The sequence below is a fragment of the Penicillium angulare genome (assembly GCF_028827245.1).
Source record: "Penicillium angulare strain IBT 27051 chromosome Unknown utg000001l_segment0_segment0, whole genome shotgun sequence".
Classification (NCBI taxonomy): Eukaryota; Fungi; Ascomycota; class Eurotiomycetes; order Eurotiales; family Aspergillaceae; genus Penicillium; species Penicillium angulare.
Genome location: NW_026623160.1, coordinates 2176301 through 2191023, shown reverse-complemented (window position 1 = coordinate 2191023; position 14723 = coordinate 2176301). Strand labels below are relative to the sequence as shown.

At 47.0% G+C, this 14723-nt stretch overlaps 5 protein-coding genes across 5 annotated transcripts; 1 reads left to right on the top strand and 4 right to left on the bottom strand.

Annotated features, from left to right (window-relative positions):
• Positions 1-2040: 2040 nt before the first annotated feature.
• Positions 2041-4748, bottom strand: N7478_000771 (ATP-binding protein; the record flags this gene model as incomplete). Its single annotated transcript, XM_056916986.1, has 8 exons — positions 2041-2181; positions 2229-2648; positions 2703-2775; positions 2824-3010; positions 3061-3889; positions 3938-4056; positions 4106-4209; positions 4258-4748. 8 exons carry the CDS (start codon positions 4746-4748, stop codon positions 2041-2043), a joined length of 2364 nt encoding a protein of 787 aa, XP_056784866.1.
• Positions 4749-6057: 1309 nt separating this feature from the next.
• N7478_000770 (uncharacterized protein) lies at positions 6058-6929 on the bottom strand (the record flags this gene model as incomplete). The annotated part of the gene is made up of 2 exons (XM_056916985.1): positions 6058-6263; positions 6428-6929. The coding sequence occupies 2 exons, from the start codon at positions 6927-6929 to the stop codon at positions 6058-6060; spliced, it is 708 nt and encodes a 235-aa protein (XP_056784865.1).
• Positions 6930-8371: 1442 nt separating this feature from the next.
• On the top strand, positions 8372-9200 carry N7478_000769 (uncharacterized protein; the record flags this gene model as incomplete). Its single annotated transcript, XM_056916984.1, has 2 exons — positions 8372-8457; positions 8537-9200. The coding sequence occupies 2 exons, from the start codon at positions 8372-8374 to the stop codon at positions 9198-9200; spliced, it is 750 nt and encodes a 249-aa protein (XP_056784864.1).
• Positions 9201-9284: 84 nt separating this feature from the next.
• Positions 9285-10404, bottom strand: N7478_000768 (uncharacterized protein; the record flags this gene model as incomplete). Its single annotated transcript, XM_056916983.1, has 2 exons — positions 9285-9888; positions 9953-10404. The coding sequence occupies 2 exons, from the start codon at positions 10402-10404 to the stop codon at positions 9285-9287; spliced, it is 1056 nt and encodes a 351-aa protein (XP_056784863.1).
• Positions 10405-12217: 1813 nt separating this feature from the next.
• Positions 12218-13371, bottom strand: N7478_000767 (thioesterase family protein; the record flags this gene model as incomplete). The annotated part of the gene is made up of 2 exons (XM_056916982.1): positions 12218-13143; positions 13254-13371. The coding sequence occupies 2 exons, from the start codon at positions 13369-13371 to the stop codon at positions 12218-12220; spliced, it is 1044 nt and encodes a 347-aa protein (XP_056784862.1).
• Between the last annotated feature and the right edge of the window lie 1352 nt (positions 13372-14723).

Sequence of the window (14723 nt, the reverse complement as noted above, 5' to 3'; positions counted from 1 at the left end):
TTGTTCAGGAGTATCATGTGATGATCCAGGAGGGGCTCGAGTATTCCTACGTGACCAACGGGATCGCCCGTGTCCTGCTCCGCGTCCCACGCGATGATCCTAGCACACTTTATTACTTCCTTTGTGATCCTAACAGTGAGATATATTCCAAAGACGGAGGTTCTTTCCAACAGCCCAGAAGTTCCATTGCACGGACTCTATGCCTGTGTTTGATGGCTTTCCGCTCACCTGTGCGCGGCCAGGAGTGGAGGAATTCTGTGCGACCTCATCTTCGTACATGGGAGACTAGTTTTGACCACACTCGTTCTCAGTTTTCTAATACAGAACTGCAGCAGATTGTCCTCCACTCGGACAGCACAACCATGGATTTCCCGAGTCCAGAATCTGGCTCATCTTACGCGCTGCCATCATCTCCACCGGATTCGCCCACAGCGGGCGGCCGTCGAGTGCCCACTAGATCCCAAGCCACCTGTGCTCCTCTTGACGAGCAACGCCGCTCGCAGTCGCCGGAGCTATCCGATTCCGATCCGAACGAAACGGGACGGAAACGTGGTTTCAGTCAAGTCATGTCCTCGCCGTCTACCCGACAAGTTACCAATCGTCATGAATCCAGAGACAATCAAGACAGTCAGCCACGACGCCGCAACGCGCAATTTTGCACACAACGGTGCTTGCTTGGGTTGCAAACAGGAGGTGCCCTGGATGACCGTTGTCCAAACGTGACATTCCATCGCAGGGGCCAAGATAGCTTGAGACATCTCATCACCTCAGAGGATCTGATGCGCCTGCTCAAAACAGAATTAGACGAAAACATTGACCGCTGTATTCCTTTTGGAAGGTGCGGGTCATATGGCGCACCCTTCAAATTGAATTGTGCCGCATATGGTTATACTGTCATCGGGAAAGGAACCACGTCTGGATTGTGGAAAGAAGTCTCCGGGGAAGCGCAGGTGTATCAAATTCTGCAGAAAGCTCAAGGGTCTGCTGTGCCTGTTTTCTTGGGTACGATTGACTTGACAAAAATTTATTTTCTTCATGGGGCTGGAGAGATTCGTCACATGCTCGTCATGGGCTGGGGTGGGGAAAGCACATCAATGATGGAGCTGTCGCCTTGGCTTCGCGAAGAGATGCGCAAGTCTTACAAGGAAATCAAATCTTTGGGAATTGTCCATGAAGATCTTCGGCGTGACAATATTCTTTGGAATGAGGAATTAGGGCGGGCCTTAATCATCGACTTCCATCGCTTTACTTTGAGATATCGGCCAAATCGACATCGACTCCAAGCTGCAAAGCGACGCCAATGTGGAACAGAGACAGAACCTACGAAACGTCTTCGTGTTTCCTGAAACGGGAAGATTCGCGTCCCCAATTTTTTCATAAATTTTTGTTTTGTACTCGCTTCGAAATGCCGTTACTCTGCCTTCTTTGAGCGCGGATGGTTCTGTCCAAGCCAGTCGAGCCACAATTGTTGACGTGGGAAAACGTCAGGTATCAAACATGTGATTATGCCTCTTAATGTTCAATCCGGAATCTTCCCATAATATTGTCGCATAGTTGCGATCATATGTGACATGCTCGATATTCTTCAAGCGGAATCAAAGTCAAGTCAACCTTGCACTAAACAAACATACATTTCATCAACGGGGCGCTGTCTCCCAAACTCCGCCGCAAATTTATTGCTTGTTTTCGTAGCCAACTACAAACATATTAGGTGACTCGAGCTTCATTCGCCTTGGCGAGCGACTGTGCAATCGTTACGGTGTTCTTCCATGTGCCCCCGCTTGCCAGAATCTGCCCCGTCCTAATCCAAAAAATATGTTGTTACGTCATATCTGTTTCGCATTCAATGACAAATTTGCCCTATGGAACCAAAACGGAAATCATTGTCGTTGAGCAAAAAACTTTCAATTTGAATTAAACTTAGTACTAGCAAAATGGAGGGGGGTGGGCGGGGGAGGAAACACTATGTGAAAGGCCTTCGTATATGGCCTGCGGTTCAAACTGTCGATGCTTTGTGTCACAGAAAGGAAGACCACCTGGTCAAATATACATTCCCTCATTATGTCCAAATTCTTTCAAGAATTTTTCATTGGCCTCCGCAGCTGTTTGCAAATGGTCATAACTAACTTGCTGACCTGCGTCACTGGCCAATGCGTGTGCCGTAGATGTGAGGTTTTTGATCTAATAGTGTAAGTTGATATTAAAGCCAATCGTCGGGGATTACTAACATCGCGTCCATTGAGAGCCAAAGATTCCAAGCGTCGCAGTTCAGCATCGCTAACAATAGCAGGGCCTTGATGCGTATTTGCTTTCGAGAGGAAAAATGCCCATATTTCTCGGCGGGCACTCTTTGGGAGTTCCCCATATTTGATCTTGAGATGGATTCTGCTTAGAACTGCTTCGTCGAATTCAGCGGCCCTGTTTGTGGTCAAGAAGAGAATGCCTTCATAATATTCCAAATTTCGCAAAATCACAGTGACCAGGCGATTGTGACCCCCATAGGAGGCAATACGACGATCCATCCATGCATCCGCTTCATCCAAAAGAAGCAGCGCATCGAAGTGTTTTGCAATTTTGAAAATGCGTTTCAGTTGCACGTCAAGAGCGTTTGGGTTACCATGGTCTACATCAAGTTCACCAGCGGAGATCTAGTTTTTCAGTTAGGTTCGGTCTTTGTATGCTGGATGATCAAAGGAGATTACCGAATAAAGCGGCAAATTGAAGTATTCTGCAGCGGCTTCAACTGTCGAAGTCTTTCCAACCCCCGGCGGACCACTATGAAGTCAGTAGTGTTATTTATGTTTTAGGCTCTTGGTCACTGACTGCAAAAGGACGTTTAGCCCACGACCTTTTCCGGCGACGAAATCATCAAATGCAATCATTGGTGTGCGGCTTAACCGAGTTTTTGCCAGCGATAAGAGTAATCTCTTGGAGGTATGCGGGATGCTGAGGCAGTCGAAGGACTCCGGAAACCACCGCATGTCACTTAAGTCATCAACCGCAAATTCCACTAATCACAAGTCAATCAATGTGTTCCCCAAAGTGCATTGTATGTCTCACTGAAAAGTTTCTCCTGGAAGCTGAACCCACACACAGTTGGCGAGCAGATCAAAAACTCTTCTTCGCTCATCTGATCCAGGTCCGTATCGTTGCTTCTAACCTTCTCCATATCTCTCATTCGATCTTCATCGGACAGACTGATAATCTGAAAACCGTTTGTTTTTGGAGCCAACCTATCGTGAACTCGTGGTCGTGAGTAATTCGGCTGCATGTTGTTGAAAAAAGCCGCATGCACCCCGACGCAGCTGTTGATATTCATTTTAATAGGTTCGCCATCCTTCATGATGAAAGCTGTTCCATCACACCTTCGAATGTGCTTGCCAACTAGGCTTCGGAATCTGCGACCGGTCCCAACTAATACTTCACGCACTCGGTCATGATCTGGATGGTAGCAAATAGGGAAGGCATCCAGAGATTCAATCGGCTTCGATCCCCGAAACTTCAAGATACCCAAGGCCATCCCGGCTTCACCAAACTTTTCGCCATCGTGATCAAAGTAGCGTGTCTCAAGCTTGTAATATGTCACGCCGTCTCGTGTGAATTCTTCCCCAGCATCGAATACGACACACCTCGGCTTCCCGGTGCCCAGGCACTTAGTGAAGACGAAACAACCGGGTTTGAAAAGCGCCCACAAGAGGTCATAGGTAATATGGGCTTGGGCAAGCAATGAAGAAACTTCCCGTGCAACAAAAGCATTTGCTTCCGTGACACTTTCGACAAGCAGGCTCAGATGATCTAGACTTTGAGCGCTGGAGTCTGACTCAGCTCTCAGCTCTTCCATTACTTGCTTCAATTCAGGAAGGAAATGGAAAAGTATCTTTTCTTCAATCTTTATATTATTAGCATATACCCCGTTGACTTGTTGAAGATCGCTTACGGATGGCTTGTCTCCTATCATGTTGGCCGATCTGACGCCTTGCAATACCTTTCGAAGGACATCGCACAACGGTACAGACTTCACATCGATGAATCGAGTCACTCTTTCGGACTTTCGATCTTTAGAAAATTTAGTATTGGTGATAGACGTCACGTCTAACATACATACCCTGGCGCTCGCGGACAACAAAAATGTAATGTTCAAAGCGGTCGGCGTCGTCTTCGGCCAATTCGGAATCGACGACTTCATATTTGCACGACTTTTCGTTCCATCTGAGTTGCTATTAGCCAAGCCGAACCACAACCAAGTAGGTCCTCTACCTTTCCAAAACCCTCTTATACTCTAGCAATGGCGCCCGAGCTCCAGTATTTGGCTGAATCTTTTCGTCTTGTTCGGTAGCCCATTTCTCGAATGATTTGAAATCGTCTGGCGTGGTGCAAATTGGGGAACTGAGATCTGCTTCATCTATCACCGAGGCTGTTGTCCCGTGTTCATTACTTGCAGGATCAGACTGGGCAGGCTCAGCCACCCCAAGCGACTCTCCATTGCGGAGAAAGGTATTCAGCAGTTTCTGCAATTCAATCGCATCCGGTCCTGGTTGATAAACCTCCTGGGACAAGGGGGTGTTTGAAGGCTCCTTGAGGTCGGAAAGCACACTCTCGAGGAGGTGCCTGAAGTCGTTCACGAAAAGATGGGCGGCAAGCGGGCTCTCTGGTGGAGTCAAGGCTTGGGGACAAGACGATGTAGACTTTTCTGATGTCATGTTACGCTCGGGAAAATAAAGGTCTGCGTTATTTTCAACGTGTGCCATTTTGTTTGATATAGAGGATGGAATTGATGATAAATTGAATAAGAAAGTGAGAAGCAGCAAGTTCATGCAAACAAACAGTTCCTAAACATGAATTGTTGCTCCCTTTATATCTTCATGGCCTGCCCCTGGCCTGGTCAAAATCTTGAACAAAAGTACCGCGCATATTGTATGCAGCTGGATGCATGGGCTTGAGGCAATTGAGATGCGCCTGTGTGAGCAAGCTATATTTGAGACTATTTTCCTTCCCATACGATTCAAGCATAAGCGTTTGATAGGTGCAGAAAATCTGCACAATGTCTGGGTTCGATAACTGTGATACTGCGAAGAAAGATATGCGAAAATTCATCGAAAATTCATCGAAAATTTATCGAGACCTCGATGAATCCACCCACATCAAACTCTGATTGATATTTGATTTTGGATGAACGCTAAGAAAGGAATTTGGAAAAAAACGAGTTTAATAACAGAGTCATTATTGTTTCCCTCACATTTGTTTTTTTTTTTGAAATATTGCTGTTAGGCTTCAAAGATCAGTTAACCTTGTTGCTTATTCAGGTCTAACTTCGGACAATTTAAGTATTATCACGTGATGGTACAACAGCCAATTTTCATGCCCCTCATCTCCCCAACCACCCATTTGCCAGCTGCAACGACTGCTGCCTGACTAGGTGTTACGACCCTAAATGAGTATTTTAATCATACTTGACTGAAATCCTCGTTATTGAAGAAGCAGTTCCTCGAAAGCAAAGTCATTGGTGATGATTCACTTCCTCATTAGGGTGACCGGCAAGGTAAGCTAAACATGTTCCTTTCTCATCTAGCGCATTGAAATTCAATCTGACACATGAAAGCACCATTTCTCTTCAGAAATCTTACCTCCTTCACAGAGAGGCGCACGGAGGGAGCGTTGCTATGGACAAAGCAGCCAAGAAAATTCGCACCGAAAGCTCAACAGATAACGAAGTTCTCGAAGAATGCAAGAAAGAAGTGATAATGGCCTGTTCAATTTCCATATGCAAGAGTAATACTAATTATACAAGGTACAATGTGACTTATGCGATCAAATAAATTGGACGATGCCATCAAAAGGTGTTCCAACTACCCCTCCGCCGAGAACGGTAGCAATTGTCGTGGATGTTGTTCATAACAGGGGCGCAATACGGATTTTCGAGAAGGAAAGCGGTGAATACGTTGATGGAGTTGGGACTGAGGAGCAAGGCTTCCGGATCATCATACCATGGCAAGACACTTGGCGTTTTAGAGCATCGGGTGTCGTTGAAGTTGGATACATAGCAGCAAAAAATGAAAATTAAGTTGGCGGTTGGTTCCATGTTGCCAAGGGGCGGTGTAAGATCAATCGATCCGTCAGCTCGTTACTGACTGGAATTGTGACGAAAGATGTCGTGTTCACTCCATATGTGTCTGTGAGCCATATAGCGCCAGATATCTGACCTGAATCTATGATATCTCGAATATCTTGCAAGTTGAGCTCATAGACATCTCCAGTCAAAGGCACTTCAGGTCAAGTTAGCCAGTTATCACCTGCTTTGTGTTGAGACTATACCTGTGTCTTGCTGCTTCTCGGGCTGAAAAATAGACAATTCTGGCGATGGAACTATTGTAGGGCGATCTTCGTCATGTCAGCTCCCTATACGGTGTATGAGCTTGGGATATCATACTAAAGATCTGCCGAGCAACCTGGTAGCTTCCTTCATCCTGCTCAGGATGCTCGACAGCGTTATGAGACACGGATGCCTGGTCAATAGTCCCACCACCAGCTTGTAAGGGATGCTGGGCAACCTCTGAGCAGAGACCAAAACTGAAATATTGATGTGCAAGCCGCCGGAGCACAGGGTTGTCAAGGTCAGTGTGATTCTGAAGCTCGTACGGAAGATCAAGTCGTATGCTCTCCTTTGCGATCGCAATTGTCGACAGTCCCAAACCAATAGCGCAAAGAACGACGGTAGATTGATCGTTCAGCTGTAGAACTTTGCGAAGGAAGTTGAGATAAATCGATTGGCGGCCTGCTCCAACGGCGTCCTTTGGTGGGTGTCCATTTTTCAGTAATGTGACGGCTGCCTTTAACCTTTTTTTGTCGTTTTCTGTCACGCCATTCCGACGCTCGACATCTCTTGAGGTCTGGACAAGTTGCCTCAAAGCACTTTCTAGGGACAGAGGCATGGCTTGGAACGTTAAGTCAAGTTTTCGTCGAAAATAAGGTGAAATAGCGCCAATGAAAAGCGCCGAATACCACAAATAAATATAGAGAATACAAGGTCTCGAAAACGAAACAAAAATTAGTCGAAAACTAGTCGAAAGGGAGACGAAGGTGAGGCGAAAACCCGTCTTATTGTTGCCTTACTACCCAAGGTGGGTTGCAGGGCTGTGCGCATGCACCCCTGCCACGTTCAAGCCAGGAATATATTACAAGCCCCGCTCGTCATTAGTTCATCCTCTTTGGCTCCACCAATCGGATACCCCTCAAAATGCGTTATGAGGCCACGTCAGGTGGGGATTGCTCTTCCACCGACATAGCCGCTGGTCTAGGTTGCCCAGCGCTAAAAAAGCAATGGCTATGCGTCGCTCATTCGTTGATGTATGGCGGTCACCTCCATAGCTTGGAGCCTCTTTGATCGAAGATATGCCTACTTCCAGCCAATAGCAGTGTCCTTTGATAGCTGCTACGGAGTTAGGTGCCATTAGGAGTTGAGCCTATTGCACAGCAGTCGATCCCTTTTGGATGTCTTTTATGATGAGATTTCATAGATCGAGCGGGTTCCTACAAAGGAGTACATGACTATCAGCAAAAGGAATTCCTCTGGTATTTCTGAGATAGCCCCCGCGCTAATGCATGCAGTGTTGCACAGTACCCAGCTCAGGTTGTTTCAAGCCTGATGCTCTTGGACCAATAAAGACACGCTTATCAAACTGGAGTACTGTATTCAGACGCTAAACACTTTGTCGCAGTAGATTTTGTGCTTAAAGAAATCACCCATCACATAATACGCTCTCTCAATTCGCTGTGTTGAAACTGCTCAGGCCCTCGTAGACCCCGAGTGACAGGGTTCCCCGCTATGGTCACTGATGTATGGCGTACTTCGGTGCGTATGTGCTCAGTCACAATAGGTGCCCACGTCCTGGTTATGAAAAGGGACTAGAGACTCACATCATTTGGCGAAATAGTTCATTCATATCAATAAGCGAATTGTATCATTACGATGGTTCAGAGGAAGAGCTACCTCTGAAACAATATTTCTACAACGTCTTTTTCTATCCTAGGCAGTATTGCTGGTCACGAGAACTGCGTTAACCAAGGGTTGTAGTATGATCGATAAAGGTAGGTTACGGATCGCACTGACTTGGTAAATGACAGGGTTCCCCTCTTCAACTGATGAGATTTCGACGCACTCAGCCGCATGCACGTTACCATTCTCGAGCCTCGCAAATCCCCCATTCTAAGCCTGGTAGGCAAGGCGCCTTTTTTGAGTTCGCCCAGAGATAAATATGGACCTGGCTCCCATTTTAGTTTCTCTAAACCATTTTTTTCCCCTCAGTCCATTTTGTTTCAGTGGCTTTATATATTGATCATTCCATAACACCCCCTGACAAGACTTCTTCGCAAAATGGCGGCTCTAGTTGAGAAACCTCCCATCCTTCCTGGACTTGATACAGCTCTCGAGATCCAGGATTTCCGCACAAGCGGTGCTCTGTATGAATCCAATATTACCATCCACTGCTGTTCTGTCTATGTGATGAGAGACCTTGGCCCAGTATCTGACGCTCTACAGGTACAACACACTTCTCGATGACTCTGACCAGCCCCCCGTTGCTGATGAGTGCATTACGGACCTAGCGGAAATTTTCGTCCGTCACAATGCCGAAAAGGTACTTGGGATTCACTTGATCCACGGCCACTTCAAGATTCCTAAGAGCACCGTCATGCTTGGGACCAACTTTGAAAGTCCCCCTCTTCGCTGGACTAAAGTCACCGATATTGACAACATTGATCCCTCCTGTGTTCATGGACACATCTTCGCCCTGACTAAGGACGGGTTGTGTGCTTACGAGCTACAGGACGGGCCTCTTCCCGACCTATCTGGCGTTGGCCCGAGATTTCTCGACGAGTTCATTATCTATATTGTCAAGAACGATCTCACAAGTCTGATTGGTCTTCAAGTTCTTGGATGCGGTAATTACTCTATGTCGGAACTCATTCTCGATAAAGGAACTGTCATGCTTGAATCGACTTATGTCAAGAACACTGTGCCGACCCGCATCACAGGCTGGAAATTCGAGGCGACCGATGGTAGACCGCGTGTTTGCTCTGCAAGTGAAACCCATGCGGTAATGACTTCGGGCAATCACAAAGTCTTCAACGCAGGGAAGCCTCTTCCTAAACTGGAGAATGTCGACGACCTGAAGGCCGCTCTTGCTACGGCTGGTATTCTTTAGTCTGTGCTAGCTAGCATTTGCCCACTTTTGTTGAATATTGAATCTCTCGTCTCTTTTTTTCATTCTATCTTCAGTATCCATCGTCTATGCTAAATCCGCAAACTTCGTAGCTGGATTTATTAACAGCCCATCCAGATCACGCATATTATATGCTCCGCTTTCATCATCCTGAATAGGTACTGGCTCAGGCATGTTCGCAAGACGACTTGTGAAGCCACGAGATAGCAGGAGTCCTGCAATTCTTGCTGCCTTAATGGCTCTGATGGTGTCATTGCTCAACCCTCCAGCTTCCTTGGTGAATGTGCTCCAGAATATGTCCTCCAAAGCGACATAATCGTCAAACCGGATCCAGCCACTCTTGAGGTGGACCTTACTTATCAGTCTTTGGTGAGAATATAGGTTCAATCCAAAGGGTGCAATCTCTGCTTCGGCCCAATCAACCACCCCAACTAGATTGCAAGACATTTCGTTCACAATAATGTTGCAGACACCAAAGTCTTTGTGGAGTAGCACCATGGGAAGAGAAAAAATGGTCGGTAATAAATTGAGAGATTCTTGAATTAAAGGGTGAAAGCGATCTGGGAGAGAAACAAGTAGTGAATCCAGTTCTTTTTTGTATCGATAGTACAAGTTGTCGCGGTATGTTTGATCAACGTTTTGAGGACCTTTCCACGAAAGAGCAAAAAACCTAACAGGGGCGTAGTTAGCAATTTGGCGTATTTATAACGAGAACGTGAGAACGCTAAGCATACTTCGCGATATCAGTTACAAGATTCCTGCGCCATGAAGAAAACTTAGGTGAGTTTTCGGATACTTGACGGTTATGTGCCAGGATAAAATCCAAGTAACTAATGCCTCTTACTCGGCTCATGACGTAGATGTAAAGAGGTTCCTTGCTTTCGATTACTTCTCCAACCTGCCCCAAAAATGTCACACACGGTGCAAAGTGACCGTAGATGCTTCGAGCGAGATTTGCAGTCTCCATATTCAATTGGAGGGATGCAAGGCGAAACTGGACAACGAATTCGGCGTTGGGCCCGGCGTAGACAGTATAGCTGCATACACCTTGCACGGCTACCGGAACGATGTTCCCACCTAGATGCTGCTTTGCGAGAATATCACACGCTGAGCGAGTCGCTGTAGTCTTCTCGAAAAAATCAGCAATTTCTTGGTCAACAGAGTATTCAAGATCACTTGTAGCCATAGTGGGCACGGGTCGTATTCAATATTATGGATCTAAGAATGTAGTAAGAGGTTATAGCTGAGGCGAAGCAAGAGGGAAGGTACTTTTATTATATACCCCTGGGGTGTCAGGTGACAGAGCATCGACACCTAGACACCTTACGTTTCTGCCCGAGAGATTAATCGATCACCCATCACGTGTCTAGCAAGGTTTCTTAGTGATTCATTTTCGGGACTACGACTGACATCTTTCAAAGGAAAGCCAATTATCCAAATTTTAGTGGGGAATACATTGCAGCCAATTGCATCACTATACATAAATCTCTTCGCCTTTGAAATTTTCTTTAATATTCCACAAATTGCAGATAGTCACTTTAGGATCCAGAGTGTATGGAATGCAGTCAGTGTAGGGGTTATTGAAGGTGCTGCAGAAATGGCTCGAACATTCCTGACAGAGGTTGGGGCTTGGCGTCCTTACACTTTGTTGGAACGTGTTAGCGGGGACTCATCGGTTTCACCAAGCAATTCAACTCATTTCTTAGCAAATCCTTTAGTCTCATCAGACTCGGCTCACATTACACTAATCTTCATGTTTCTCCAACCATCCAGGAAGACGGCGCAGGTAGGCGGGGGGACATGCCAGGCGAACTTGAAAGGGAGTCGAGTTCTGGTTTTGTCAACTTCATGGATTGTAGCCTCCATCCTTGATCGACCAAATCGTGTAATCCAGGCCATTGCATCCAGGTACGTGAAACCATACCTTCCATACCCATAAGTACGGGTTGTAGTTCACCGACAACGATTCCCACTACCCTTGCTTATGACTTTCGCGATGCATGCCCCCAGCAGTCGTCATTTTTATCAGCTCTTTCGCCCCCTGGTATACGTGTCGTGCTGTGCCTTTCGCAGTCACAAGCTCAAGACTGGCCGCTAGAGGTGGACAGGGGCGTGTGCGGCATTTTCGCTATTGGCCTATGGCACTACGCCGCGCTTTTGAAAATTCATTGTTTGGATGTGGATGAACGGTAGACTATCAATGACGACAACGGAACGCCACGGGATTCAGATAACACAGGGACTGTACAATGTAACCTCAGGTGGCCCGATCGAAAAGGGGTATTCAGAATCTAGGGTAAGCCAGTGCTTTGTAAATGGCAGGATGGAGGGAAGGGCATCAGGGACGAAGAATGCGCACTGGCAAAGGGAAATCTAGACAGCTTCGCAGCATGATGCACTCATCCCAGAGCAAAGAGGGTCGGCGCAAAATGGCCATGATGCGGCTGTGCCCTATTTCATCCAGGGGTTCTGTTTATTGCAAGCTCGGTGTCGGATCGAGCGGCATCTCCAGTAAAATGAAAGGGGCAGTGCATCGGGCTGAAAGCCAAGGCGCAATTGTGGGTGGGGGCAAGATAAAGCGAAAGGAGGCGGTAATGATAATGAGTGCAAGATAGAGGAGTTGAAGGGAAGGTGAGAGGGGGAAATGAGGTGGAAAGGGCAGGGCGAGGTTTTTATGCCGGCGCAACAGAAAGCGGAGCTTACAGAACACGGTATTGGGGGCGCTAAACTAAAAAAGGCAAAACTAACCGCATACAGTAATTCACAGGTCCCGGGTTTACAGTATCAATAAGGGGTTTCTGAATTTTTTCTCTGTTGATTGATTGCAGTATCTAACCGATCATTTAGCAACATATATGTCGGCGTCGGGTTTGAAAGGATGTTAGTGGCTGAGATGAATACTAGAGCTGAGGTAGATATCCCGTCCTTTTTTTCCTTATAAACGGCTCTGGGCTATGGTTCATCAATCGTAATTAACGGTAAAGCCAAGAATATAGGTACTACAAGGAAGCTTTAGACAGTCCCTTCTTCCCAGTGCTCTGCACAATGTTAAGAATCATCCCCACATGGTGACTCAATGCAATAATTGCCCCATCAGGATCTCGCACAAGGACTTCGAGATCGAACTTTCCATCTTTGATTTGCTTCGACAACACTCGAACAGCCAACCACTCAATTCCATCGTCCGGAAGAGCGGTCTTCACCTCCATATTCATTACCACAGTCGGAAACCACATCTCAGCTCGCTGCTGATCTTTTTCTCGGATCTCCTTCACATCGGAATCACCTGACCGGTCAGGAGGCGCATTCAGAAGCTCACGCAGTGCCGGGGCCGCCAAGAAATTGTGCATATTGTGCGGGAATGAATCTACCACGTATGCTAGTGTGCTCTGTGTGATGCGTTCACTGCTAGCCAGCCGGATCCACATATCCAGCACTCCGGGGCTCAACGGTTCGTTACGAGGAACATAAAAATGCCAGTGGGCCAGCGATGGCATCATAGTCGCGTATGCTTTCGGAAGTTTCGACTTTTCCCAAACTTTGTCGGCGCCATTGGTCTTCAGAGCCTCGAAATCAGATACGGATGGGAGTTTAGCAGCTGGCGTTACTTCATAGCCTGTGGGCATTGACATGCCAGAGAATGAGCGCAGATTTGTATGAGTGGTGTAGGCAAGCACCCGCCGTCGTGAAACGAAATGGTCGATCCATGGCGCTTGAGAGAGGAGTCCACCCTGCCAGAGAGTTAGTTGGAGGGTGGAGATTTGCTGACCAAGCTTGACATCCTCGATTATGAGAATGGCAGGCCCAGTTGACGCTCGGTTTGGAAACTCGAAATGTGCAGTCAGGGCATCGGGCTGGCCACGCAAGCCAAGATGAATCTTCGCTGCTGCGAGCATACATGCAGACGTGTAACCGCCATTGGGGACTATATTGGTCAAGGTCAGAACAGTTGCTTAGTTATGTGTCCGTCGCACCGACGTGACTACTGTGCGAGAAGAGACGAGACCAGGGAACAAAATGGAAGATTATAAGTACCTGCACCAACACAGAAGGCTTTGCTCAGGTTGACTTGGTATGCGTGAGAGCTCAGCTGCTCGATCTTTGTGGCTTCAGAGAAAGAAGCGGAGGCTCTAACGGCTTTGCCTGGTGTCATGGCGGGATTTGGCCGGACTAGGTGATTCAGATTATGATGTCAATTTTCTGAAATGGCGAGAAATAAGAGCTCAGTCAAGGTTGCGATAATGACTCCACGTGGGGTGAGTGTCGATTCTGAACAACCTTGGAAAGCAACGGCTTGGGCTATTTATCATGCGCGGTGGGCATAGCCCGGACCGGAGATTCCCCGTGTGGCGTGGTACTCTGCGTGCCTTTGATTGACGTTCCCTTCGGAGTTTAAACAGTCTGTTACAGGACAAGAGGAAAGGGGAACTGATAAGCAGAGTCAGAAACGGAACATACAGAAAAGGGTCATTCCTTACCACTGCTCTGTACTCGGTGTTGCGGAGTCGAGATTGGGTGGTCTCCAAGCCATGCACCAATTAGCTACTGCGATTAATCGAAAGTGAAAATTTTCAGCTGAATGGAAATATCGAGCACTTGTTCCCTCAATGCAAAGAGAGCTCGACTAGAAAACGGGGGAAATGGCAAAAACGTGCAATCTAGTGGAGGACCTGGATCGTGTGGTGGTACGGTAGAGCAGCGACATGGTAAATTTAACAGATAATAATCATGCCAAGAAGTTGTTCAAAATACTACAGTACAGATATGGAGCCAGCCTCGGCGGATATCGTAAGATATCCGTCGGGTAATAAACAATACAAATAAGTCAAGACTCGTGATGTCGTGGAGCCTACATAGATTATGCAGTTTTTCTAGTATCTTTCGTGTATCTGCATGGCATAGCATTATCGAAAAATTGAGGATTTCGGATGCAGTTCTGTTATTTGATACTCAGCAGTGTGGACACTCTTTGATATTGATGTGAAGGTACCCCTGCGGGGCTCTGAACTCAGCTAGTTTATATGATTTTGACTATTTACATCAGATCTTTTTCTATTTCAAAGCCATCCGGCATTTTTGGCCTCTTCCGAATCCCCCCTCCGATCGCCCCTGTGTAGCCTCCTCGGTTGATATTTCAGAAAGTGTGAGGGTATGTATCACTTATCTGTTGATGAGGGGCGTGTATTGCCAATGAAGGATCATATTAACGGAAGCTATATTCGACTCTAGATACAAGACGTAGCGCGAGGAAGCAGAAGAAAGATATCTTCCTCGCGTTCAGGGGAACCCAGATGTGCCATGTGGGTCCGCGTCCGCTGCTTAGCGTGTACGCCTCATGTATATCCCTGACAGCTGCTCTCGGGAGCTCCACCGGCGTTCCCAGGAGCCACTTGGGCGATTCTGGGAACAACTGAATGCTTTTTATAAGCTTTACTCTTCCTGAGAGTACGAAATAGTATCCTATGAGCTACTTCTTCCGTCCTAGGAGCGATGCTGGCCCTCCTA